The 27,833-nt window shown below is 40.6% G+C and overlaps 1 protein-coding gene across 1 annotated transcript; it reads left to right on the top strand.

Moving 5' to 3' along the window:
• Positions 1 to 269: 269 nt before the first annotated feature.
• Positions 270 to 27,749, top strand: LOC139739792 (short/branched chain specific acyl-CoA dehydrogenase, mitochondrial-like). The gene is made up of 9 exons (XM_071650385.1): positions 270 to 329; positions 14,248 to 14,478; positions 15,261 to 15,467; positions 17,631 to 17,801; positions 18,843 to 18,968; positions 20,730 to 20,822; positions 22,811 to 22,900; positions 24,423 to 24,660; positions 27,481 to 27,749. Exons 1-9 carry the CDS (start codon positions 297 to 299, stop codon positions 27,558 to 27,560), a joined length of 1,269 nt encoding a protein of 422 aa, XP_071506486.1. The 5' UTR covers positions 270 to 296; the 3' UTR covers positions 27,561 to 27,749.
• Positions 27,750 to 27,833: the final 84 nt, after the last annotated feature.

Raw genomic sequence — 27,833 nt, 5'->3', positions numbered from 1 at the left:
ACATGGAAATGAAGGAATATAAAAAATGTAATGTTATACTGAATGATTGAAGAACTAGATTTAGGCCTACCGGGAATTTCACACATTGATAAAGACCCTGATGAAATTATATTGTGCTATCTTGAATATGCAATAAAACTTTTATGTACTAGCATGTTGTACCGACGTTTCTTGAAAGCGAAATGACAAAATGGCTATGAAGTAGACTAAAACCGGTTAACCGATGGTGTGATGTACACACTTTCTGTATATTTATCCGGTCCAGATAATCTCCACACAGAACAAGCTACGTGATCATGGCCCTAAATCGAGCTCTCCGCAAGAGTTTAGTAAGTTGTTTTTTGATGTTTTGCTGTGAATTGTTATTTACCAACAAACAGGTCATGCTGCTACGTTTTTGATATAGATTTTAAGTTATTAGCGCGATCTGTTTGTATATAAGGAACCTTGAGTGTAAATACTGCACTTTTCAGTACGCGGTGTTTCTCAGTAGATTCTGCACATGTGTGTGTATACGTGGTGTGGCTGCTGTGATCAGTGAATGCTTGCTTTGCCTTCGCAGGGACCGGTTGAGTTACGTAACGTGTGACTGTGTCTCACGTAACAAACGTTGATCACGAGACGAGGATTTGCAGCTATGTTTTGGATGGTTTATAATCGTATACTATTAAATTTAGACATAACCAAGACCTAGACTAGTTAGTCTAGATTATAGATGGACTGATTGATGGACTGGGTACTGGATAACCGCAGCAGCGACCCCATACGGACAAATACGTACTGTGTTTACAGCGCCCCGCGACGGGGTTAGGTACTGGAGTGGAAAGATCACTTGACCTGCCTCTTTTACTACAGTTTTAGAAGGCCGGGGGTGGGGGGGGGGGGGGGGGGGGGGGGGGTAACCCAATTACCCTTCTTCAGTGCCCTTTAAATTGTTATATGTCAGTAACCAATCACAATCAGAATATGTTCGTTAGAAAATGCAGTTTTGTAGAATTCTCTTTTCAAGTATGGCATTTACAACTAAATTACATACCTGGTACAACTACAAGAATGGTCCATAATTAAAGCACAGCCACACCTAGGCCAGTGCCGTGGGACTTTCTTGCACAGTACTAAAGTTAATATGTATTGAATACTGTAAAAGTGGATATTTTCGTGCAACTAATTTTTCGCATTATCCCGGGTCAGAAGAGTTTCACGTGTTTCTAATTCCGCGGAATCAAGACATCACGCACAGGAACGTATTGCAAGCAAAAATATTCGCGTGCTTTTATTTTCGCGCTAGTTTCTGGTTGCGCGAAATGCGTGAAAATTTCAACACCGCGAAAATTTCCACTTTTACAGTAGATCAATCTACTCATGAACAGGCCCCACCAAACATGCAGTGTTTACGCATGATTGATACAGTGCGCGGCAGGCCCGATTTCTGCTGCATGAGGTTACCATAGCATTTTTTGTCCTCGTTCTTCTTTTTTTTTCTTTCTTCCTTTAATATGTTGTCGGAAAGACTACCTTAGAATTCAATGTCCCTCCACTAATTTTGCAATAAAAGTACAACTCTACACTACTCTAACCTTGCTTGCTCATGCGTGGATGCATGCACTACCTGACACCTGCAGTGGTGCCTCTTGCACAATTTTGCCATAGCGTATGTTTTCTTTATGTGATTTCCCCTGATGTAGCCTACATGTGTGACATCTAAAATTGTTAAATCCTATCCTATTGTGTGACAGTGATGCCTCGGGTCACCTCTCTCACACTTGAAACACCCGACAAGCTTTTTCTCGTCATGCCTCAAAAACCACCCCCTCGGCCCTCCCCCATTAAACACACACACACACACACACTTGGATTTCCAACCACCAAAGATGTCACATTTTGGGACAATCTGTTTTGTTTTTGTAGTTGTTGGTGGTATTTTTGCTTTTTTAAATGAGAACAAGCCAATATTGGTCTACATGTACAAGTTGTATTATATTTAGTATGCACAAGATCACACGATTTACAGCTGAAAAATGCGAAAACTCCTTACTCTCAGAGGCGGAAAACCCAATTTCCAAACCCCTCACTGCAAAACCTCTGACCTCTGACCTCTGACCTCTGACCTTGGTATCTCTTGATTGTTGTCGTCTTTTTCTCCATCAACGCGATGACAGCACATAGATGTAACAAAAAGCTTTTATAATTCAGAACTCTTTGTGCCTGCTTGTACGAGATCGATACGAGAATGTACGAGAATGATAAATCACTCGGACTCGGGTTTCTACGGGAGTGTCGTAATTTAATCTTGTCTTCTTTCGTCGCAACTCACTCCAATCCATTTCACTCCGTGAAAACTGTAACAGAGAATGATATAAACAAAGGCATATACAATCTAATTAATACCTGTGTTAACATACTGGCATAAATGAATGGCTCATTTCATGTGTATGCATAGAAAGATAAGGCGCTGTTTGTACCAATAAATGCATCTTATAAATTAACACTCAGTGTCTGATTCTTTACTTGTGTGTCTTGTTCGCATTTATCTGACTCGAACCTCAACTCTATCTATATCGTTTCCATAGTAAACCTTTACTTTCTCTCAGAAAACTCTATCATTATCAGTGACACCGATATTGATGAATGAATGGGAATTTCTTGTCCCGATTTAACTCATATCAGTATGACTTGAATGAGCCCTTTAAACTGTCGCAATCCTTTACGTCCTTTGTTTGAACAAGTTTCTTATTAACCTTCATATGGTAATCCTTTATACTAAATCATGGCCGCATCTTTCACTCGAGATACCAATAAGTCAATATTACTTGTCTCTTTTTACATAGATGAATATTCATGATTTAGGAATCAGAGTTGCCAAGTAAGGGTAGCACCAAATGTTTCAGCATTGGCAGCTGAAAATGTTATAAAAATAAAATAAACCTATAACAGCACCATAAATTGCCTTTGAAGACCAAACTTCATTACAGCCTTCATAATTCTTCTCAAGTTTAGTTACAGTACTTTCAGTGCTGTTTTACTTGGCAGCCTTGACATGTACAATCTAAACAAATAGCTGTATGTGACTTTGGCTTGACCTTGAGCCTGATTCATTTGACATTCAACTTTCATACATACACAAACGTGTTCTCCTATTGAAGAAGAAACTTTCAACTATCTAGGTTTTACCAACCAAAACTGCAAGTGCTTGTTGCATAATCGTGTTCTTACACTGAACCTAAATTTCTGTAATGTACAATGTACATAAGCGTACTTCGGTACTTCGGTCAAGCGAAGCACACACGCATTCTGCGGTACACATTCTGTCACTGACTACGGTAACATTGCACAAATGATAGCCAAATTTATACATCTTTAGAAACATATTTTCAACAAATACTTTAGAAAGGAGTAAATTACTGACCTCCGTGCCTATATTTATCGCTTTGGATTTACCAGGATTCAGGATTCTCAAGATAATCCTGGATTTTCTCGTTGCAAACAGGGCGAGTCGTTCATTGCGACATCACGAATTTCAGTCTCCGTAGATGGCGCTGTGAATTATGCGTATCTCGTAATTTGCGAGATAATTAAATTGATCAAACTTTACATGGCTCCTTTAAATTAGGTAACTAATTTACTCTTTCATGAAGATTAATAAATTAAGAGTATGACCTGGCATACATGTATCATGCACTATACCAAACAAATTTTACATCTTAAACTGAGTTGTCACATGATATCAATTATGTGATGCAGCATACAAATACAGTTAACTCTGCATAAATCGACATTTCATGAGTCGAACAACCGTCCCAATCGCCTTTTTACAAAGGCAGTTGAATCATCATTTGATATCCTCTATAACGGTGACCTGGTATACTTTTTGTGCAAATGTACATAGTATGCAAATGTGAATGTGACTCATTTGCTAGAAATACTAAATGCAATGGAAGCTCGATATAACGAGGTCCTTAGGTGGACCGAATTACCCTGTTATAGCAAGAATATCTTATACATGTATCAAATCATTACATAGAGAGGTAGGACCAGAATAACACTGTGGTATCTCAGATCTCTTTACACTGATTTTCCACTGTATACTCGTATTTCAAATGCAATTTATACACATAGATCAAATCTGTAGTCTTGAAACTAGTCACTATCTCAAGCAATCTCTTAGTCTGAGCTTCAGACCTTGCTTACCCCTTTTCAGATTAAATGATCAATTAGTCTGTACTTTCAGACCAGTTTTACATTTACAATTATAAAAACAAAACGAACCATTAAGTTTTCGATAGTCTTTCAGGCAGACTTCAGATGTAGAAATTTGATCAATATTTAGTTAGTCCAAAGAAATTAAATTTTGACATCAAACGATATTTAGTCTTACTTGACAATCAACACAAAGTGGTTGATATTTTGAAAGTCTCAAATTCAGCATACTTAGTTTCTTGTGACATATTGCAATAGTATATAAATTCAGACCCTAAATAAGCAATAAATAACATTTCATTGCTTTCAACTGTCTTAACTACATCTATGGCTCCTTGGTAGGGAATTCTTCCTGGTCTTCCTGAGCCAATAAAGTTACTAGTTTATGTATTGGTCTCTCTAGAGTCTGCATAGCTTGTGTGCGCTTTCCAGTTCTATTCAATTTAGCGTCCGCGATGACCAACTTTACCTTACGCACAAGTCCATCTTCAGAAGGGAATGTTTCGGTGATTCTACCGAGTAACCACCGATTTCGCGGAGTGTTCTCATCTTTAACTATCACGATGTCACCAACCTGGGCTTCGCGTTTAGGATGCACCCATTTCTGTCGCGACTGTAGATTCTGCAAGAACTCTTTCTTCCAGCGACACCAGAACTCGTTTAACAGGTGCTGAACCCTTCTCCAGCGCTTTCTGGAATACAAGTCCTCTCGAACGAAATGTCCAGGCGGGGGTAGAAGAACCCTTGTTTTCATTGTCAACAGATGATTTGGCGTAATCGGTTCAGGATACCCAGGATCATACAGGTTATCGACTGTCAATGGTCTCCCATTCACTATGGCGGCAGCTTCACACATGAACGTCCGTAGACTCTCATCATCAAGCTGATGGCCAGCTTGATGCATCAACCCATCCAGAGCTTGTCGTATTGAGCGGATCTGCCGCTCCCAACTGCCTCCCATATGACTGGCGGAAGGCACGTTGAAGTTGAAGTTGATAAAGTCACATCCCTCTCTCATCAGAAAGTCCTTCACCTTCTCGTGGTTCGTCTGAGCCCATCGTTTGAATTCTGCTTCTGCACCAATGAAATTGGTACCTCTATCAGACCTGAGTTGACGTACTGGCCCTCTTGTTGACAGGAAACGTCGTAAGGCGTTAATGAAGGCGTCTGTAGATAAGGAATTCAATGTCTCGATATGCACAGCCCTGGATGCCATGCATGTAAATAACAGGCCATACCGTTTAAGTTCCTTTCTGCCCTCTCGTATGACCCATGGTCCAAAGCAGTCCATACCACTATAAGTGAAGGGCGGGGCTGGTTCTACTCTGTCTTTAGGTAGATCTGACATCTTTTGTGACTGAGTTACACCTCTTAATTTGTTGCATATCACACATTTTCTGATCAACCTGGACACCACTGTGCTGCAACCGATGACCCAGAAACCATTGAGTCTGAGTTGATTCACGGTAATACCTCGTCCCTGATGAGCCGTTTGCTGATGGCAGTGGCGTATGATCAGATCAGTCACATGACCCTTCTGGGGTAGGATGACGGGATGTTTGACCTCAAATGATCCCTCAGCACGACATAATCGTCCTCCAACTCTGAGAAGGCCATTTTCATCTATAAAGGGATCTAACTTGTGTAGACGACTAGACCTCTTAACTCTCCGTCTGTGGTCCCTTTCATCTCTGCATGGATCCCTATCCGATGACAAATTCCTTAGAATTTGTATTTCTTCATCAAACCATTGTTCCTGTACATGTTTGATGATTTCAGTTTGTGCCTTTTGGAGGTCCTCTACAGTGAGTGGTCGGGGTGGAATTACTCTCTCTGTGGTAGTTGAAGATTTCTCCTCACAGCGCCTTCTCAGTTGAGTCTTATAGCGTTCACAATTAGCTACAGCTCTCTTCAGTTGATGCCATGAAGAAAAACGATTGAAGCGTTCCAGATCAAATGAAGAAGGCTTGGTCTGTGTTGTGGCTACGTGAGACCTCTTTACCTCTGGATCATCCTCAGATATCTCATGGTACACTGATTCCGGTTCAGGTAGTTTGGCATCTGATAAGAACTTTGGGCCATCAAACCAGTCCGATGCCATTAGCTGCTCAACTGTAGCACCTCTAGACGCAATATCAGCTGGATTGTCCTTCGAATTAACATAATTCCACTGATCAGGACTCGAGTGATTTCTTATCTGTCTGATCCTATTTGCGACGAACACATGAAATCTTTTCTCGTCATTACTGATGTAGCCCAGTACTACATTGCTATCAGTCCAGAATAGATGTTCAGCTTGGAGAGTACCCAATTCCTCCTCGAGAAATGAACTTATGGTAGAGGATACTACTGCAGCAGTCAGTTCCAATCTGGGGATGGTTACACGTTTGAGTGGCGTGACTCGAGCCTTCCCAATCACCAGAGAGCAGTGTACTGATCCCCTAACATCCTCTAGTCTGAGATAGCTGCAGTTTCCATAGCCACCTGTACTGGCGTCTGAGAAGTGGTGAAACTGTGCAGATTTCACTTCTTCAAATTCTTCTGGTTTGAAGCACCTACGCACAGAAACGTTCTCCAGACTGATGATGTCTTGACGCCATCTTTCCCATCTCATTTGCAGTTCGTCTGTCAGTGGATCATCCCAACATGCACCTTCTCTGCACAAATCCTGTATGATCTGTTTTCCCTTCAATGTCACTGGGGCGATGAGACCTAGTGGATCATACAGTGACATAACAGTTGAGAGCAAACCTCTTCTGGTGCATGGCTTATCTGCAAATGTGACACGGAATCCAAAGGTGTCTGACTCAATACACCACTGCAAACCTAAGGCTCTCTCTATGGGCAGGTCATCATGTAGAAGATTCAGTTCCTTCACTGCTTTGGCTCGATCTGTCACAGGTACTGCCTGCATAACTTCTCTCGAGTTCGAGACAAACTTATGTAGATGCAACTTTCCTGCATTGCACGTCTTCTTAGTTCGTGCAATCATATCAATAGCTTCTGCTGACGTGGGAACAGAAAGTAGGCCATCATCTACATAAAAGTTATTATGGATGAATCTTGCAACGTCATGACCAAACTTATCTGCATTATCTGATGCAATCTTCTTGAGTCCATAATTCGCACAACCCGGAGATGATGCGGCACCAAAAAGGTGAACTTTCATTCTGCAGTGCTGAACAGGATGCTGATACTCTCCATTGGGCCACCAGAGAAATCTCAGATAGTCTCGATGTTCTTCGTTCACTCGAAATTGATGAAACATTTCTTTAACATCGCACATGAAGGCCACTTTCTCCAGTCTAAATCTGCTCAGGACCCCAATGAGTGTGTTTGTCATGTCTGGTCCTGTCATCAGGTGCTTGTTGAGAGACTCATCCTTATACTGGGCACTGCAGTCAAATACTACCCTCAGTTTATTCGGTTCTTGTACACCATGGTGGGGGATGTACCATCTAGACTTCTTGTAGAGTGAAGGATTTGGAATGAACTCAGCATAGTCATTGGCGATAAGAGAATCAATGACCTTCGTATACTCAGCATGGTATACGACGTCTCTGGAAAACCTCCTTCTCAGACTCTCTAGTCTCTTTTCAGCCTGGAGCTGATTGTTGGGCAATTCCGGATCATCCATCTTGAATGGTAATGGCATTTCATATTGACCTGTCTCTGTGACGTGAATGCCTTCTCCCATAACCTTCAAGAACTTCTTGTCGTTTTGTGAGTATGGCTTTTCATGACTCTCTGGGAGAAAGTCTGCTTCCATGACCTTAATTACCCTTGAGGGGATAATTTCTTCCTTCACAGTCACTCTCTCAGAGAAAAGGACTCCTTTCCTTTCCGTTCTTAGGTTGACAGGAACTTCGCTGACCATCAAACGGTGACTGATGCCAAAACGGTCTTCACTTCTCCTTTCATAGTCACGTTGCACAGTACCTACTATGCTCCATCCTAAGTCTGTCTTGATGCCATATGGACCATCATCATGTGGGCTTGGAATGACATCACGAGGCATCAAAGCTGTGGCACAATCGTACCCAATCAAGAGTCCAATTTCGCAATCTTGCATCGGAAGAAGATACTGACTAAGCTTATGAAGATGGGGTATGGATTCGGCCATTTCACAGGTAGGTATGTGTCCTCTGTTCGCAGGCATGATGTCTCTTGTATAAGTGGGTGGTAGACTTATCCTCTTCTCACCATCATGTGCTCTTACAAAGAGACCATCTATACGCTCACTTGGGATCCGTTCATCCCTGCTCGACATTGTAGAAAGACGAAGATTCACATCTACTCCTCGCAATCCCAAGTCGTTCTTTGTAGACTCCAGTATGAATGTGGTGTCGGATTGGGTATCTAAGAGGGCATAGATCAACCTTTCCTCTGTCGAACTTACATGAGACAACCACACTGGTACGATCATGGAACTGGCAGAACTTAACTGGTCTATCATTGCACAAGAGCTTGTGGACTGATGTTCTTGTGCCTCACTGTTCTGTGTTGATCTACCATTCCTTATTTGCTCAGTCTTATCTCTTTCATTACTGCTGGCTGGTTTCCTCACATCACCATGTAGAGGAGTGGGATGTCGTTTCTTGCAGACCGCACAAGTACTTCTACGTCTGCATTCTTTAGTGATGTGTCCTTTCTTTAGGCAGCCATAACATAGTCCCTTCTGGACGATGAATTCCTTCTTTGCAGTAAGGTCCTTTTGAGCAAAGGTATTGCACTCATCAAGGCGATGTTGTTCATTGCAAAACACACAGAAATCTTGCTTCCGCTTAGATCTGTAGTGTCCACTGCCAGATGAAGCTGTTGTTGACAAGGTACTTGCACTTGGAGATGACTTCTCCTTCGTAAGTCTCAGTTTGTCGTCTCTAAGACTGCTAAGCGAGACAGCAGGATCACAGGCAATGGTCGATTCTTCGTCTATGAACTTGGAAAAGACGTGAAAGGGCGGGAATCTACCTTGATCCTTCCTCCAGCTCACGACACATCTTGCCCATCTGTTGATCAACCATTCAGGCAACTTGGTTAGAAGCTTCCTGTTCTCTCGTTCGTCATCAAGATGATGGAGGTGGTTTACATACTTCATGGCTGTGCAGCACTGACGCAAGTAGTCTGCAAATCTTCGCAAACCCTGAGAGTCCTTGGCTCCTATCTTCGGCCATCTTTCCAGCTTCTCTCTAAAGGCATTAGATACTATGAACTGGTCACCATACCTGTCATCCAAAGCAGACCTGGCTTCAAAGTAAGCACCTTCACCACCAATCATCGAAAACCCTTCTACTAGTTCCCGCGGCTCTCCTTTCAGAAACTTCAAGAGATAGAAGAATTTCTCATGAGCTGGAATATTGCAATGCTCAATCAACAAGTCATAACTGTTCTTCCATGTTGTGTAGTGAAGGGGATTGCCTGTAAAGATAGGTGGTTCGGGCAAAGGGAGTCGATTCAAGTGAAGCTGGTCCCGAAGACTGTCTGCAAGAAGATGAAATGCATCCTTCCTTGGATTTGGATCAGGCTCTTGATTCTTCGCAGGTATTTCATCTTCAAAGCACTGTGATTTGCAAGCAGTCTCAGGATGAGATGTACTCTGAGCAGGTTCAGAATGTTGAGGGCAAGAATCGGCATGACTTAACTCAGCTTGAGAATGATGAGAAGTAGATTCATGAGCATCCTTGTTCGCTGAACTGTTGACCCATCTCTGACACTGTTCACGTCTGCCCTTTGAAGACAGTGAAGATTCCAGTACTGATCTTGAGCTCAAAACATCTCCTTTCGCAGCTTTAAGAACATGATGGACTTCCTTCATTAAAGAAGCATGTTCTTCTTCAATCTTAAAGAGCTCTATCTCACTATCATCCTCAGGCTTAGATGCAAGAGGTAAGGTAACAGCTGCCAGTTCCTCTTGGACTTCGATGGCTCTGTCCATTGCATCTTGAAGAACATCTCTATGTTGCTTCATAGTACTAATGTCTACTTCATCTCCGACAATAACTGACCTAAGCTTGTTCGCTCTACGCCTCCATGTCGTCAGAGAACTTCTCCAGCTTTTCAATTTCATCTCAAACTGATACTGTTCTCCCTTTTCAGTAGGTCGACGAACTCGACTTTCAGACTCCTCTTTATGTGAAGACATCTTGGAGATTGAAGATCACTCACCACAGGAAAAGGAAGGAGTTTTCACTGTGCCTGCTTGTACGAGATCGATACGAGAATGTACGAGAATGATAAATCACTCGGACTCGGGTTTCTACGGGAGTGTCGTAATTTAATCTTGTCTTCTTTCGTCGCAACTCACTCCAATCCATTTCACTCCGTGAAAACTGTAACAGAGAATGATATAAACAAAGGCATATACAATCTAATTAATACCTGTGTTAACATACTGGCATAAATGAATGGCTCATTTCATGTGTATGCATAGAAAGATAAGGCGCTGTTTGTACCAATAAATGCATCTTATAAATTAACACTCAGTGTCTGATTCTTTACTTGTGTGTCTTGTTCGCATTTATCTGACTCGAACCTCAACTCTATCTATATCGTTTCCATAGTAAACCTTTACTTTCTCTCAGAAAACTCTATCATTATCAGTGACACCGATATTGATGAATGAATGGGAATTTCTTGTCCCGATTTAACTCATATCAGTATGACTTGAATGAGCCCTTTAAACTGTCGCAATCCTTTACGTCCTTTGTTTGAACAAGTTTCTTATTAACCTTCATATGGTAATCCTTTATACTAAATCATGGCACGCATCTTTCACTCGAGATACCAATAAGTCAATATTACTTGTCTCTTTTTACATAGATGAATATTCATGATTTAGGAATCAGAGTTGCCAAGTAAGGGTAGCACCAAATGTTTCAGCATTGGCAGCTGAAAATGTTATAAAAATAAAATAAACCTGTAACAGCACCATAAATTGCCTTTGAAGACCAAACTTCATTACAGCCTTCATAATTCTTCTCAAGTTTAGTTACAGTACTTTCAGTGCTGTTTTACTTGGCAGCCTTGACATGTACAATCTAAACAAATAGCTGTATGTGACTTTGGCTTGACCTTGAGCCTGATTCATTTGACATTCAACTTTCATACATACACAAACGTGTTCTCCTATTGAAGAAGAAACTTTCAACTATCTAGGTTTTACCAACCAAAACTGCAAGTGCTTGTTGCATAATCGTGTTCTTACACTGAACCTAAATTTCTGTAATGTACAATGTACATAAGCGTACTTCGGTACTTCGGTCAAGCGAAGCACACACGCATTCTGCGGTACACATTCTGTCACTGACTACGGTAACATTGCACAAATGATAGCCAAATTTATACATCTTTAGAAACGTATTTTCAACAAATACTTTAGAAAGGAGTAAATTACTGACCTCCGTGCCTATATTTATCGCTTTGGATTTACCAGGATTCAGGATTCTCAAGATAATCCTGGATTTTCTCGTTGCAAACAGGGCGAGTCGTTCATTGCGACATCACGAATTTCAGTCTCCGTAGATGGCGCTGTGAATTATGCGTATCTCGTAATTTGCGAGATAATTAAATTGATCAAACTTTACACTCTTGAATGGGTTGTCAAGCTTTCCTCAAACTTCACTATATGTGTACAACAAATTTGTATTTCTGCCGTCACAGAACCCACATGTACAGTATATTTGAGGTACACATTTATATTTGCTAAATTCATAACTGTGCATGGCCCCAAGACTCAACTGCATTGCTGGTATATAGGTAACACTTCAACAAATCCTGTGTCACCCTATTGTTTGTGCATTTTATTTAACAGAGTATAGAACTTTTGAGTTCTTTATTGTAGAGTGTGCAACAAATTATTTAGTCATTACTGCTAAGGCCAAGTAAAAAAAGAAACCAGTTTCTCGTCCTCGCGCGCATCGATTTTGGCCGCCGCATCGATTTTTTTACTCTTTACTATTTTCAAAATGGCGCTGAAAATACCAAGAAATTCATAATTCTCGTCCCAGCCCGCTCCCCGCCCGCATCGATTTTCAGTTGCCGCATCCACTTTTTGATATTTACTATTTTTTCGGCCGCCGGAAAAAAAAAAAAAAGATCGACAATTCACCTAACAATCGTGACGTCTCATTTCTAATTTTTACGCCTTGCGTCCTCTACTTAGCTGCAGACTGTAGTACAGCTGTAGCTTCTGTGTGTAGTGCGTATGTAATAACGTACGCATGCATAACACTGCGAGCTCGGCCGATCGGCAAGAAGGAATGACCCACAAAGCAGTCGAACTGCACTGTAGTTGGATGGGCGGCGCGGCGGGCCGGCCTACTGGGCTGTGATGTACAGCGCACTCGGTACGTCGTGAACGCGATAGCGGCAACATTTTTGCGAACAATCGCTGATATTCCACGCATATTTCGCGCGTTGTTCGTATTTTTCCCCGTTTCTGATATTTTAAGCGGATGAATTGTACTGTACAAATGCTTGTGAGGATTGTACGGTATCGAGTTTGTATACATTTTCATGTCATTGTGACTATGTGCATGTGTGTGCAGTGTCGGAAGGTACGGTGCCAGCAGGGAGGTCCACACCTCCCTGGTACACGGTGCCAGTGCAGTGGCCGTGCCGCACCGTATATCGGCAAAGTGTGCGTGTTTTGTAGCTGTCAAGGGTCCCCATCCCCTGGTCTGTCACGGCGATACATTCTATTTTGAAGAGAAAATGAATGCGCTTTTCCAGCAAATGTAGAATTATTAAATGGGTGTATCTACAAAATAAATAACTTTTCCACGGATTCTGGTTTGTCTCGTATTTCTGCGGGATACTTTTCTTCACGATGTAAATTCATGGACACAGCCGTGAGTGGTATCATCTGTAGTGTGTACTGTTATACAATCATTCATCATCCAAATAATGAGTGATTATCAAATGTCTTTTTAGAACATGAAGAAACATCTTTAAACGTTTAATGCTAGAATGCCATATCAGTATCATTTTGACATCCATCTGCAATTGTACAAGCCAGTTTCCAGTTGAATATGCTACAATTGTACTGTGAAGAACTGCAGATATACATACCAGCTGTGTGGACACAAAAAGTCACAAACACCAATAAATAAAGCAGTGTTTTGAATATCATGGAATTTATTTCAGTCGTACATTTGTTGAAAGACATGTTTTATACCTGTTTCAATTGATAGCACAATACATCAGAATTGCAAGAACACTGGTATCAGAAAAGCCATTACAACACTAAATACCAGTATTAAGATGGTCATTTTCCCCTGACATCTGTAGTGGAAAGAAAAAGCAAATGTATTTCTGCATGCATGAAGTTTCATTTCAAGTATGGCACATATATCTATTTGTTTGAAAATGCACAGAGTGCAGGCAAGACGTACACTTGGGACCTGGTCTCATAACACAGCTACCAGAGTGATATTTCATTTCATAAATTGAATATAGAAAATTGTAAAGCCCTCTCTCGTTAGCTTTCTCAGAATTACCGGACGAGAAACACATAGGCCCTATTACTTTCATTTCGACGATCCTTGAAAAAATAGTAAGATATCAAATAGTAAGGACCTCCCTCATCGCCTTGCTCAAAAAACCCGGACGAGAAACTACTTTCTTTTTTTACTTGGCCTAAAGTCTGGAGGCAAGTTCTGTCTGAATTCTGAGGAATTCAGTTTGATTTCACACAGTTATCACATCCATATATGCAATAGCAGACATCTGTAAATAGATGCCAAAGTGCTTTATTCTTATACAGTCATCTTACAGAATTAACAGTCTTTTGCCTTCTGAGGTTGTTATATTTTATGGTGATGTTACCCAGAAATATAATGCAAAGTAACTACATGTAAAACTTTCACAATGAGTTTATGATGTAGAAACATTCAAAAACAGGGAAATAAGAATGTGAGGTGGTATTACATGGTAGTTTAACGTTACGTGATTGCAATGAAACTTTGTGACTACTGAGGGCATGCTATTTAATTTTCCTTCCAAGTCAATTGTGATGACCTGCACTGTATCATGGTATCCTCCACTCAACAGGCTCTTGGAAATGTCACACGATCCCTGCTGGCATCCCCCGCCCTGCGATGCCAGTCCACGGTCCCCTCCCCAGACCTCTCCTTCCCCGTCACTCACCTGAGCGAGGAGGAGAGCATGATGAAGGAGGCGGCGGCCAAGTTTGCCCGGGAGAGGATCGCGCCCTTCGTCGCCGAGATGGACGCCAAGGGGGAGACACATCCCGAAGTTTTGGAGGGGATGTTTGAGAATGGGGTAAGCGGTACTGTAAAACAAGAAACATTTGCGGCAAATTTAAAGCAGATGGTGATGGTGCAATTTTGTAAATGGAAGCAGATGGCCTTTTGTTTCAGCATGAAACTTACATGAATTGTCAACCATTAAAAAATTACGAGGATACTACAGTAAACATATAAGAGTAGTACAGGGATTTGTTGAACTCTCACTGCTGCACTACTGGTCAATATAAAACACAACAAAACTAAATGCATACTACAAAACATATATAGTTGTGTATACACAAACTTTTATGTGCATTTTACTTTCATGAGTTTTGGCCCTATATGAAAACAATAGCTCCCAGAGCAGGTGTGCTCTGCTAACACTGTGAAGTGTTAAAATACACCAAAGAAGTGCACTAATTTGACCACATACTGTAAAAACTCATGTATACGGCGCACTGTTTTGTGTTGGGAAATATGTTTTTACAATGTCACTCTGCACCACCAAGGTACACTGTATATCAATGTGTTCTGTACTGTACCGGTAGTCCTTCATGTGAAACAGTACGTAGGGTTTCATCCCCAAACAGACTAAATTCTACTTGAACTACAGCTGACATTATAGACATCTCAGGTACTCCTTGAACAATGACAAGAATTATTTTTTTGTATGGAACAATAAACAAACCCTTTGCCCACTTGAAATTATAGTAATGTAAGTGATATGTACGTGAATCAGGTACTCTTGATAGATGGAGTGTATAGATTCAGAAAAGAGACAACAAAGTATGTGTATGGCAATCATCTCTTGCATAGTTCATGGGAATTGAAGTGGAACCCGAGTATGGCGGGCCAGGATCGACGTTCGCCGTTGCCAACATGGTGATCGAGGAGATCTCCAAAGTCGATGCCGGCATCAGCGTGTGCTGCGACATCCATAACACCCTCATCATCACCGCATTGAGGAAATATGGTACCAAGGAGCAGAAGGAGAAATACCTACCCATGGCCATCACGGACAGTGTAAGTAAATCAAATGTTTCATGTGCAGTGATGGAAGTATGAAAAAGCAAAAATAGTAACAGAAACAAACAGAGCATATATCACATTGAGGGAGAAAGGTTTGCAGTAAACACAAAGGCCCGAATTCACGAAGGTGGTTTAAACTTAGACCATGGTACAAATTTAGACCATGGTCTAAAATAAGCGTTAAATAGGCGTACCAATACATGCGCGCATCAATGTACGTATTATTACTGGATGCCTGTTAGCGTACACAATCTGTTAATCATATTTACGCAGAAGAAATATACATAAACCATGGTTTAAATATAGACCACCTTCGTGAATTCGGGCCCATGTGTATGCAGTCTCAGCAGGGAATGTTGCTTGGCAGAAGAAGAGCCTAGAAAGAGGAGAGTTGAGGAGGGAAGTGTCATATGGAGAGTATAATGAAAGCAAACAGAGACAAGGGGGGGGGGGAGGATAGCAGTGAGCTGAAAGTTTATGTTGCACTAGTGGAGACAGGAGAAACTAGTGCAACTTCAACAAGTGCAACTCAACTTCCAGCTCACAGCTTACTTCACCATGCAAACCTTCAAGCAACACATATCACAATGGGTGATTTCAAGTTCGGTGCTAGTGCTAGTGCTAGTGCTATCTCGGCACTAGCACCGGCGATAAAACCGAACTTGAAATCACGTCAGTGTTGGGAGTTGACCTCAAAATTATGATGTATTTCCGTTAGTTGGTGCTGGGCTCGGTGTTGAATGTCCTCTGCTGAACCGAGCTCCGCCGTTTGTGTCAGCGATTTACGTGCTTTTTCTCCATTGACTAACACTAGCCCCTAGGGATTATCATTTTTGTCATTTCAAGTTCGGTGCTGATGTTAGCGTTGCAGTGCGAGACCCGTATTCACTTCCATAATAGATGCACGTTTTTTGTGCAAAGTCTATGCTTATGCTGTGGTCGCAAATGTAAAGAACACGAACACTCCAGACATGACTATATAAATCTAAGCCTTGGAGCAAAATTAAGATAGTTGTATTTTGTGGCATTTTAATCCGTCTTCCTTACTATGTGTCTTGAACTAAGCAGTTTTGGCTACATCTTTTAATATTTGACTGTAATCACGCGCCATCATTTTTTTTCGTCGTGCAATTCCCGCGGAGCTCGCGGTGCTGTGATTCCAACACCTAGTGCTGGTGATTGATAATTTTGATCGGTATCGCCTCGTTAATCTGACCGTCGGTGTTGGGCTCGATTTAACGCTGTTATTTGGGAGCTAGCACTAGCACTAGCACTAGCACCGAACTTGAAATCACCCACTGTGTTTGACTTTGATGGATTTCATGTATGTATGTTGTATATTTGTAGTGGTTATTATTTTTTTTTTTTAGATTTCACAAGTCTGCTGATATTTGCTCAAAGTAAAACATTATGAGAGTGCTATGTAAAATGTTTCATGGTGGGAATGCTCTTAAACTGAAGGGATGATGCTTTATGTCTCATGCTGTAGTTGTGCTTTTCATTTGCTCTTTAAATCACCCACAAATAAAGAGTCATAGGGTCCAGTTTGTGGACTAGTATGCTCACAAAATATGTGACATACAGTTACCATATGCTAAAGTTAAGTTGAATGATTGTCTCCTGTGCTATACACTCATAAACACAGTATCCAAGACTACTGAAGTTGTGGTTTATCCTGAGCTTTACTTCCACTCACACTAAGCAGCTGTAATCAAAGGTATCAAATGCTCTAGTCTAGAGGAATGAGAATAAGAGAATATATTGGCACTACCAACAAAGCCAATATTCTGTTGTAGAAAAAGAACATCTTGTTCTACAATCTTTACACAAGAGTATTGACGGATGAGATACAGTGTAACAAATTGTTCTACAGTCATTGTTGTTGTTATTGTTGCTGTTGACATTATTCAGAATTTTGCAATCATATATCGGGTGGCGTAATGTTTTCATCCTGAATCTAAAAAAAAATAATCATAATAGAATAGAAAAATAAATTAGAATCATTGCCGAAGAAAGTTTGCTGATTAAATATGAAAGCTGTTCAAGGTATTTCCACAGCTTGAAAGGAAGGATCATTTCCAGTTTTCTCATCTGTCTGCCAATCCTATCAACGAAAGCTCTAGTTTACATGTGACTTTCAATTTCTCTCTCTCGCAGGTTGGCAGTTTCTGTCTCTCCGAGCCATCCTCTGGAAGCAATGCTTTTGCCATGAAGACCCGGGCGAGGAAAGACGGAGACGACTATGTCATCAGCGGTCAGAAATGCTGGATCTCCAGTGCTACCTTTGCCAAGATCTTTCTAGTATTTGCAAATGCTGACTTTACTCAAGTGAGTGTACATGTACATTTCTTGGAGGATTCTTGGTTTAATGATCTTCAGACAAGGAAGACATGAATGCTAAAAGGTTGTTAATGACCAAGAGAGTTTGTGAAGGTAATGTCCCTATTGGTCATGGAGACAGTTTGATCATACACAAGGACTCTTCAACCATATTTAGCTGGCCCCTTGTGAGTGTTATGATAGGTCATCAGTCACGCAATGATTTTTCATACTGGCAGCTTCTTGTTTGATATGTTATCACATTGATTGTAGCTTTTAGGGGACATCTTCCACCATTAAAGCTGTATCATATATTTCAGTCTGTGGTGATTGAGTGAAACTAACAATGAGATACTTGAGGGGATTTTTTTCAGGAAATCTAAACCAATTCACAAAGTGTCTCTTTCTGTTTTGCAAAGTCTTATGAGCAGTTGAAGCTATGGATTTAGACATACAGTGTATTATGATGAATCATTATATCATATTAGTGGAAATTTGCTTGCCAAATCAGGCTTTGATGTGAATAGATTCCAATGGCAGGCAAACGAAATCACTTCAATTATTTTGTAAGAAAATTATCTTAGTCATTGAGAGATAGCAAATATGACAGAAAATAAGATAGAAGCCAACAGTTTTCTTTTGAATCCAGTAAAATTGTTCAAGCAAAGATGTGTGATCGAGAAGCCTTTCATTTACTTTCTTTTCCAAAAGTAAAAAAAAAAAGAGAGAAAAAAAAAGAATAATAATGTTTCAAATGCTAGCAGACTTTTGTTACAAATTAGAATATTTCTGAATAATTACAAAGATTTTTATGGCCATTGTTCATATGACGTTAATTTCAGATGTTGTTTTCTTTTTGTACAATTAAGAAGAATCCACGTTGCTGTTCCTATTGATATTCAATGATAAAGATAACCATGTACATCTTAACCCTTTATGTACTTTGGGTGCTGATTGTCACAGAAAACCCCAGAGCATTGTAAATTTTGTCCAAAGTCTGTGGCACAGAATGGGTTAAAGACAAAACATATCCTTCTTCACCTCACGCAGGGATACCGAGGGATCACAGCATTCCTGGTTGACCGGGACACCAAAGGTCTGGTGATCGGCAAACCAGAGAACAAGCTTGGTATCAGAGCATCACCAACCTGTCCCGTCTACTTCGAAGATGTCAGGGTGAGGTTCCATTACCCTGCTCGGGGCTGATATTTTGTCTTCCACAGCACAGCAAGAGAAGTTGATAATCATAATAATATTTAATTTGCATGATATAACAATCTAGAAGACTCTCTATGCACTTTACTAAACTTCCTAAGCTTAAAAAAATATGTGCAAAGTGCTTGGGGTCTTTCTCATCTCCAAGTTTTTCTGGCAACCTATTCCACAAAATAGTGTTGCAGTGCAAGAGAATAATCTCCATGTGAACCAATGGGTGAGGCTGGTACAGTAGGTGAGCATCTAATAGAAGAGCGGAGATTGCTTGTAGGTACATGTATGTATGGAGTATGTAGGAAGGGGATTTATTGAGTATAACCTTATAACATAGTGGAAGAATTTTTTATAAACATTGCCTTTGCTTGACCCAAGCAAACAAACATACACAATGCCTCCATCATGGTATGGCATGATGCAAGTGTGTGTACAGTCCTTAGTCCCTCACAGTCTTAGACCCCATTTACAGTGCGGGGCTGGGCCGAGCCGCGGCCGAGCCCAGCCTCAATTGCGAGGCCGGGCCCGGCAATTTTGTCCGTTTACACTGCCGGGCTCGGCCGCGCTTTTAATTCAAACCTTTCGATATTTTGTCATTGTGGCACTCTGCTTGTAAACAAACGCAGTTTGGTATAGTCTGGTTTTCAGACCCTTTACCAACTGGATTCCGTGGCAACGAATACTAGTTCACGACGTTGAAGGGGTTAATATCCTGAATAGCGAAATAGTACGGGCACAGGGTTGGGAAGCCAGACTAAAATTGGCCGCGCATTTGGCCCAGTTTGCGTTTACACCAAGAGAAGGCTGGGCTCGGCTGCGGCTCGGCTGCGGCCGAGACCACCTCCAGAGCGTGGCCAAATGCGAGGCCAATTTTGGCCTCGCATTTGGCCTTTTGTGCGTTTACACTGAAATGAAGGTGGGCTCGGGCGCGGCTTGGCCGCGGCCGAGCCTCGCACTGTAAACAGGGTCTTAATGTTCTGCTACTAGTTTGTACCGTAGACCAGCAGCTGTAGTCAACCAGTGTGTCCACTGGTTCCACTAATTATTTCCAGTTCCAGTCTCTGTTAAAGGCTGCTGTCGATGTTGACTCTGATCTGACACTTGCACAGATTGATTACACAGTAGTTCTAATTTATCCTTCCTCCTACCAAAAGCTTCTTCAGACTTTCACAATGCAGCATGATGCTGTGCCCCACTGCTGTTATTCTGATAGGTGCCTTTCCCCATCATTTGAGGTAAACATGGCACAACTTTTGGAGGTTGTACTGCCCCTTTTCCTTGAATGCATTTCTTCTATCGTCAATAAGCACATCTGCTGGCGTGTGGTCTCTACAGATCAACACAAGTGTCATAAATTTGTGGTTATCCTATTTAATAGTGTCCTCTGTACTATATAGGCCTTGACCCGGGATGGTTGCACTTGTATACCTTTAGGATTCATCTGACCAAGTTGGTGTTTCATGTGTTTGTTGGATTGTTGTTGTTGTTGTTGTTGTTGTTGTTGTTGTTGTTGTTGTTGTTGTTGTTGTTGTTGTTGTTGTTTTTGTGAGGGGGGGCTTTTTGTAATGTGGAGGGGGGGGGTCTACAAAATGCATGGGCATATGTAGGCTGTTGTATTCCTGTGTGTTCATGCGTGTTTGAGTGAAAGTAACGCAAACAAAATGAGGATTCATCCTCTTTACAAGATAGTGGCCAACAGTTCGGTTTCTCTTTGTGTTTATATACTAGGTACCAGCCAGCAATGTTCTTGGTGAATTCGGCAAAGGCTACAAGATATCCATAGAGCTGTTAAACGAGGGAAGGATTGGTATAGGAGCCCAGGTACGTATGAATTACTTCGTGGCGTGTCATATTTATCCCAACTCTCCTCAGTCTGTCTTCCATGATATCACTTCATCTAAACAGAAGAGCAGAAAAATTTCTGAACTCCCCAGGGGTCCCATCATCTAAGGGTCTGCAAAGATGGGCTTATGCAAGCTAGAATGTATCGAAATATCAATGTAATATATCAAATGTAGGAGTGTTGTTGCTACAAACCCAAGCTCCAACCACTACAGACATGAGGGAACACTCCTTCATTGTATTCTCAGAATTTGTCCAACCCGACTGGTCATCACATCCTGTGGTCAGTCCACACACCCTACCTCCCTAGGAGCCTAACCTCTCCCATAAACATTTCTGGATAACTTGTCTCCCCATTGTCTACCAGTGCTAAGTTTCTCCCCCATCATCCCCATCATGTAAAATGTGAGTCACTGGTGTCAGTGACCCATGGATTGACGGTGGTCATTATTAACCTACACCTTTGTTTTATTATAATCTGAATCCCTCTATTTTGAATATTTGAATATTGTAGATTAAGCCCCTCCTTCGAGTATAGATGGATACTATAAAAGTGACCATGTGCTTTTGGAAAGGAGTTCTCTCTTTCACCCTCTTCGGGTAAAGACACAAGCGTTGGTCTCCCTTGCCATCCCTCTTTAGGGGCGATATATGGCCGTTTGATGGGGAGTACCTATTAATATATCATATCTCTGTTAAGCGTTATATACTACTGTGATTCAATAAAGAGCCCAGGATTGCATATTTTATATGAACTGGTCTCTTGGTCTCTTCTGTGTGCTGTCGAGAAACGTTACCAATGTAACACCGCCAATACGCCATCGAACATCAACTACAAAATAAAGGTGTTACATCAACATTAATTTATTAGTTGAAAAATGATCAAAGAAAATGGTAAATATCAGCAATTGAGACTTTCTAGAAAGGAAGTTTATGTTAAGGTGCACTGCTGTTGTAGAATTCTTTAAAGGGTTCTGACTTTACTCCACAATGGGTTTTGTCCATTTTTAAGAGCAAATTTGTTTTTTACTTGGTTTGAATTAACAGTATAGTATTTCATTTGCACATGACTGTATTTTTTCCATTCAATGGCATATTGTTACCCTTTAAACCACAAAATGTACAAATGTGAACTTAAAGGACAAGTCCATCTTCATATACATGTGGATTGAGTGAATGCAGCAATATTTGTAGAACACATCAGTGAAAGTTTGAGGAAAATCGGACAATCCGTTCAAAGGTTATGAATTTTTAAAGTATCTGCACAGTCACTGCTGGATGAGAAGACTACTAGAGTGTATGATGTCACATGCGTACAACGTTATAAGGAAAATATAAAGAGAATTTCACAAAATGTTACTTTTTGAAAAAAGTGCACATTTCCTCAACTCGTCACTGACGTATGTTATGGGTAATATTATTCTTATTGCCTTCTGAAAGAGGGAAGTCAAGTGTTCTTTTATTATGCGAGAAAAGTGAAAATATCTTGAATTTTCCTTATACTTTCTTTATATAGTTGTACACATGTGATATCACAAGCTGTAGTAGTCTTATCATCCAGCAGTGACTGAGCAGAAACCTCAAAAATTCATAACTTTTGAACGGGTTGTCGATTTTTCACCAAACTATCACTGATGTGTTCTACTAATATTGCTGCATTCACTCAATCCACATGTCTATGAAGGTGAACTTGTCCTTTAACTGGAACCCTGCCACTGTTGTAGACATGCAATAGGAGTTGATGTTGAAGTTGTGTGAATGCCTATCCCTTAATTAGACTTATTGAACGTATTGTGTGAATGTGTGTGCGTGTGCATGTGTGTGTTTGCCTGTGTTTGTGTTGTGTACAAGTATGTGTCTGTATGTGTCTGTATGTGTGTGTGTTCTATTCCTTGCTGTACATCCATTTGCCATGTTTGGTAATTCAATGCAAGGTATCTGTTTTGTCTCATTAACTCGTATGACAGATGATTGGACTGGCCCAGGGCTGTATGGATGCTACGGTCCCATACGTGATGGAGAGGGAACAGTTTGGACAGAAACTTTGGGACTTTCAGGTAAATTTCAGACAAAGATCCATGTAAATGCAGAAAAAAACAACAACAACTGTGTGTCACCCGAGTAGTGCATTTTATTTCGAAGGTCTGCAATGAAAATTTGACAGGACTGATGTATGACAATTCTTTTTTTTAATGTCTGCGTTTGCGTTATCTCGCTATCCCCTGTCTGTCTGAAGTGTACTCTTACCTGTAGCAAAGTACTGTGCAGTGTGTGAACACAATGGACAAAACGTGGAGGGAAGGGATTCCTGACATGCTCTACAAACATCTTTTACTCTTTGACCACTGAAGCAAATTGGATGGGGTTTTCTGCAAGATGTGGGTAATAAGTTGCAGTATCATACCCTGAAATTGTATTTGGATTGATTCACTATTTCCAAAATAATGATTGCGGAGAGTCCCATTGTAATTCTTTTTTTTTTTGGGGGGGGGGGGGGGGGGATCGGAGCGGCATACCGTATATTCCATATATTTCCTTGGATGTTTATTTTCATGAATTTCACAAGTCAAATGCTATTTGCTAATTTTAACACACAAGAAAATAGTATTTCCAGACACGAATGGGACATGCATGCTTACATTTCTTCAGTTTTTCTTTTGTTCAGATGCAATTATGCCACAGACTCAAATCCTAATATTCCTGAATGATCATTATTTATAAGTTGTTCAGCCAGGAAAAACATTATATTTCACACATTTGCAGCAGAAGAATTGAATTTTTGCCAGTTTTTGTACCTGATCAGTGGAAAATTATGAGGTGATGACATTATCAGTTCACTTTATTTCAGTATTTGTATCGACTGTTCAAGAACTGTTTTGTGAAAATTACAAAACTTCACAATTTTGTAACTTCCCTCGTTTTTATCCAATTCTGATCAAATTTTCACAGTTATGTGAATAAACTTTAACTTTTTTTTTTAACTAACTTTTATCTGGTCCAGAATTCTCCTTTAAAGCAGGGTGAAATTACACTTTGAAGTTTAGGTTATATTGATGGGTTATTTTTGCAGGTTTTATGAAATAGACATAATTATTCAGTTTCTCTCTCTTTCTATTTTTCCTCTCTTTTTTTTTTCTTTTTTTTTTTTTTGGGGGGGGGGGAGAGGAGGATGGGGTAGGAGTAGATATTTTACCCTTTTCTTTACCAAAATATGATACCATTCCCCATACCTTTAGAAAATATCATGATGTAAAATCCCATTGTGTTCATTCCCCATCAATGGGCTTACATGTAGAAAATATCATTATGCTGTATTCCATTATGAGAACAAGGAAACGTTAAATGTATTTTAATCTATAGACGTTTCTTTCAGATGGTCTGAGTAATGAGCAGTTCCTCCTTGTTTGTTGCTTCTGTGGATCTTAGGTTTTATAACCTGAGTCTGAACCAACATGCATTTACTAGTTGTTGCAAGGTTGGACCAGGTCAAACAAGCTTTCTAGTTGTCAAGGAAGTCTTTGGTTCTCAGGGTTTACATGAAATTTGAATGCATCCCCAAAATTCCTTCAACCTCCTCAGAGCATGCAGCACCAGGTAGCGCATGTGGCCACACAGATCGAGGCAGCGCGCACCATGATCTACAACGCCATCCGGCTGCGCGAGGCCGGGCTGCCCTTCATCAAGGAGGCGGCCATGTGTAAGCTCTTCGCCGCCGAGACGGCCGCCCTGACCACCACCAAGTGCATGGAGTGGATGGGAGGTGTGGGCTTCACCAAGGATTACCCTGTGGAGAAGTACTACCGAGACTGCAAAATTGGTAAGCATTCCTCCGCTGATTTTTATCTATTTCTTTATTACCTCCACCAATGGAGGAGGTTATGTTTTCATCAGCGTTTGTTTGTTTTGTTTGTTTGTTTGTTAGTTTGTTAGTTTGTTTGTTTGTTTATGTGAGTGCAAAATAACTCAAAAAGTTGTTAACCGATTAGGATGAAACGTACAGGAAAGGTTGAGAATAACACAAAGAACAGATGATTAAATTTTGGTAGTGATCCGTGAATTTTTATAGATTTTTGAAGGATTTTTTTGATCTTTTAGCGCATAAGGTCAATGAACTTAGGAGTTCTACCTGGGCGTACTGGAGGTTTACATACGCGCACTAAAGCGTGTGCTCTCACGAGGTAAACAAAAGGCTACTATATTGGGAAATTCTATGAATGTTTTTGTGGAAATGAGTTGCTAGTTTGGCGGAGGTCTGCACTCTCCGAGTGCTTTACTAGTTTAGTATTTTATCAAGATGTTTCATGATTGTTTTGAGTCTATCAGTAAACCATTTCTTTAGCTAACTGCTCAAGTGGGTTCATGTGCAGTATGTTTTCCCCTGTCATATGTCTCAACTCATCCAGATGCTGAATTTGTGTTTGTTTTTGTTTTTGCCTTTTGTTAGTTTCTTCTTCTTTGTGACAGTGCATTGGTATAGTTTAAGCAAAGTTGGAACAGACTATTATAAGTGGAAAGGATTCAAAATTCATTACATGAAAGAGTGGTTCTGCCACAAACACATAATAACTAATTATTAGATTGTTTCATTATTATGCACAATTATCATGCAAAATATACTGTCTTAGGATTGCGACATGATGATGCAAATGTGGTGTAGTATACAAATGCTTGTACAAATTAAGAACAATTTTTTTTTTTTGAGATGTAGTAGAATGAGCCAATTTAATTGCAGAAAGCGGGTCAATTATTTTTCTTTTTAAACCTGTAAATGTCAGGATTGAGAGTTGTTTGAGAAAGGGCAGCCGCGGAATTTGGAATACTGTGAAGAATTATAACGATGAAATATTAACCAATTCCAAACAATGTTAGTTTTGTGTCTACTGTCAAAGCTGTATGAACACAATGCAGTGTCAAATCATCATATTATCCATGTTTTGATGTAGCATGCATGAATATTTAAAGTAATCTCTTTAAACTGATGAAAATTAACTTTAGAAATTATGTTCCATTGTGAAAACAAGCTTGAGTATCCTGAATGTGAAAACGATAAATATTTAGATTAATGAGACTGAAACTCCGGAAATAAAAGCTGGAAAAAGCAACACTTATGAAGAGCCAGGCTATTCACCTAAACCATTCAGACTCGTCCAAAGACACAGTGTGCACATACCTGCCAATCAATTAGAGACCCAATGCTATATCTTAGCCATTGGATGTTAAGGTACACTACCGTAGTCATGCTACATTTTCACACTGGAGGCTGTGGTTCGTAGACTAATCTTCACATGGATTTGTGGCGTTTGAGCCTTTTTTTTTTTTTTTTTAAACCACAAGCATGTGCCAATATGCATCCCCTCTTTTCACACTGCAACACCAGTGCATTAAACTCCCATTTAGGCCCTGGTAAGAAAAGGCCTTCATTTCCTCTCGTTAGAACAAATGTAATTAAGAAGGTTGCCGCGTAAAATGCCAGAGGTGATGTCTCTAATTCATTAAGTGCTCTACAGACGCACCATTTGCAGCTGTTTGGCACATGCACGTTCATGCCCTGACACGCCCTGGCCTTGATTTGAAGCTAGAGGAGCTATGTTGTGGGATGGTATTTGACATTAACCCTGTGGTTGCCAGTCTTGTACATACATCATTATGATCCTGAGGGTGTGTGAGAGTGGGTAACACGACATTTGCTCCTGTGACAATTGCTCCGGTGTTATTTTCTCCAAGGATTTTAATGTAAGGGTGGGGGTTGTGATGGGGTATTAGGTTTAGTGTGATGTGAGGATTAGGACTAGGATTAGGGTTACGGTTATATTTGTGGGTTGAGTCTATGTTTGGCTTAGCGTGCAGAATTTTCATGGGAGCGATTGTCTCAGGAGCACATGTCATGGAACTGAGAGAATGATACTCAATTCTCATCGTAACTCGGCTTGTAGAGAGTTAACGAAAGAAGAAGAAAAAATAGATATCATGTGAATTGATATACAGGCTCATAATTTCCCTGCTGAGCAGCAGCGTCCACAGGTTTTCCTTTTTGTTTGAATTCCTTTCGATTGGTTATGAGAATTTGATGAGAAAATGAATAATGTATGAGAGGAGTTCCACATTGTGATAAGCGCACATACAGTACCCAAGTTCTATTTATAAATTGAATCAGCATAATGTATGCCTGTTGAGTGGGCAGCCATAGGCCTGTCAGTGAATCTAATTAATTTAATCACCTGTAGCTTTCAATCTATCCAAATTGCAAATGGAAAAGGGTTCTCCAGCTACTCCAATTTTCTTTAGCCACAATGAAGACCAACTTTGATATTTGGTCAGTGATAATGCCACTAACTCTGAAAGAAGGTATTGACATTAACCCATTGAGGACGAGCTGATTTTGCTACAACACGCATTTCCCATAGACACTTGCCCAAGTGTACTCAGGACTCGTCCTCAAGGGGTTAAGATGGTCATTTTGATGAATGGATCATCTCAATCTTTCAGTGCTGTTGTGCCAACCTGTAGTGAAAAGCTGAATCAAACTTAAATGTGATATTGATATGTGAGAGATAGTTTGGTTTTATTTCCATATTCAGTAAATATTACGCTTACCCTCTGTTGCAACTCTCTTTTCTGCTGTCATTTTGCCACACAGGTTCAATTTACGAGGGAACCAACAACATCCAACTGTCGACGATAGCGAAGAAGATCAGGGAGGAATACTTGAAGCGATGAGGGTCCAGCCCATCTAACCAAGACTCCAGCATTTGTCTTCATAAGTGCGCAGGCGCCACGCCCACCAAGACATCGACCTCATGGCCCTAAATCTTCAATTTCCCTGTCTTGCAGTAACTCTCTTTGTAGAGTTCCATAGTGTAATGTTGTAGCCATTCATCGCCATGGAAAGTGGTTCTAAATGGCCTCACCTGGCCCGGTATGTGAACACTATTGTTGCTATAAACCATACTCGCATCTGGTTCCAACCCAAGCTATAACAAAAGACTGTGA

Source organism: Diadema antillarum, unplaced genomic scaffold (genome assembly GCF_040938485.1).
Source record: "Diadema antillarum isolate AM-2024a unplaced genomic scaffold, OU_Dant_1.0 seq00000819_RagTag, whole genome shotgun sequence".
NCBI lineage: Eukaryota > Metazoa > Echinodermata > Echinoidea > Diadematoida > Diadematidae > Diadema > Diadema antillarum.
Note: the sequence above shows the minus strand (reverse complement) of the source record. Positions and strands in the feature narration are given on the sequence as shown.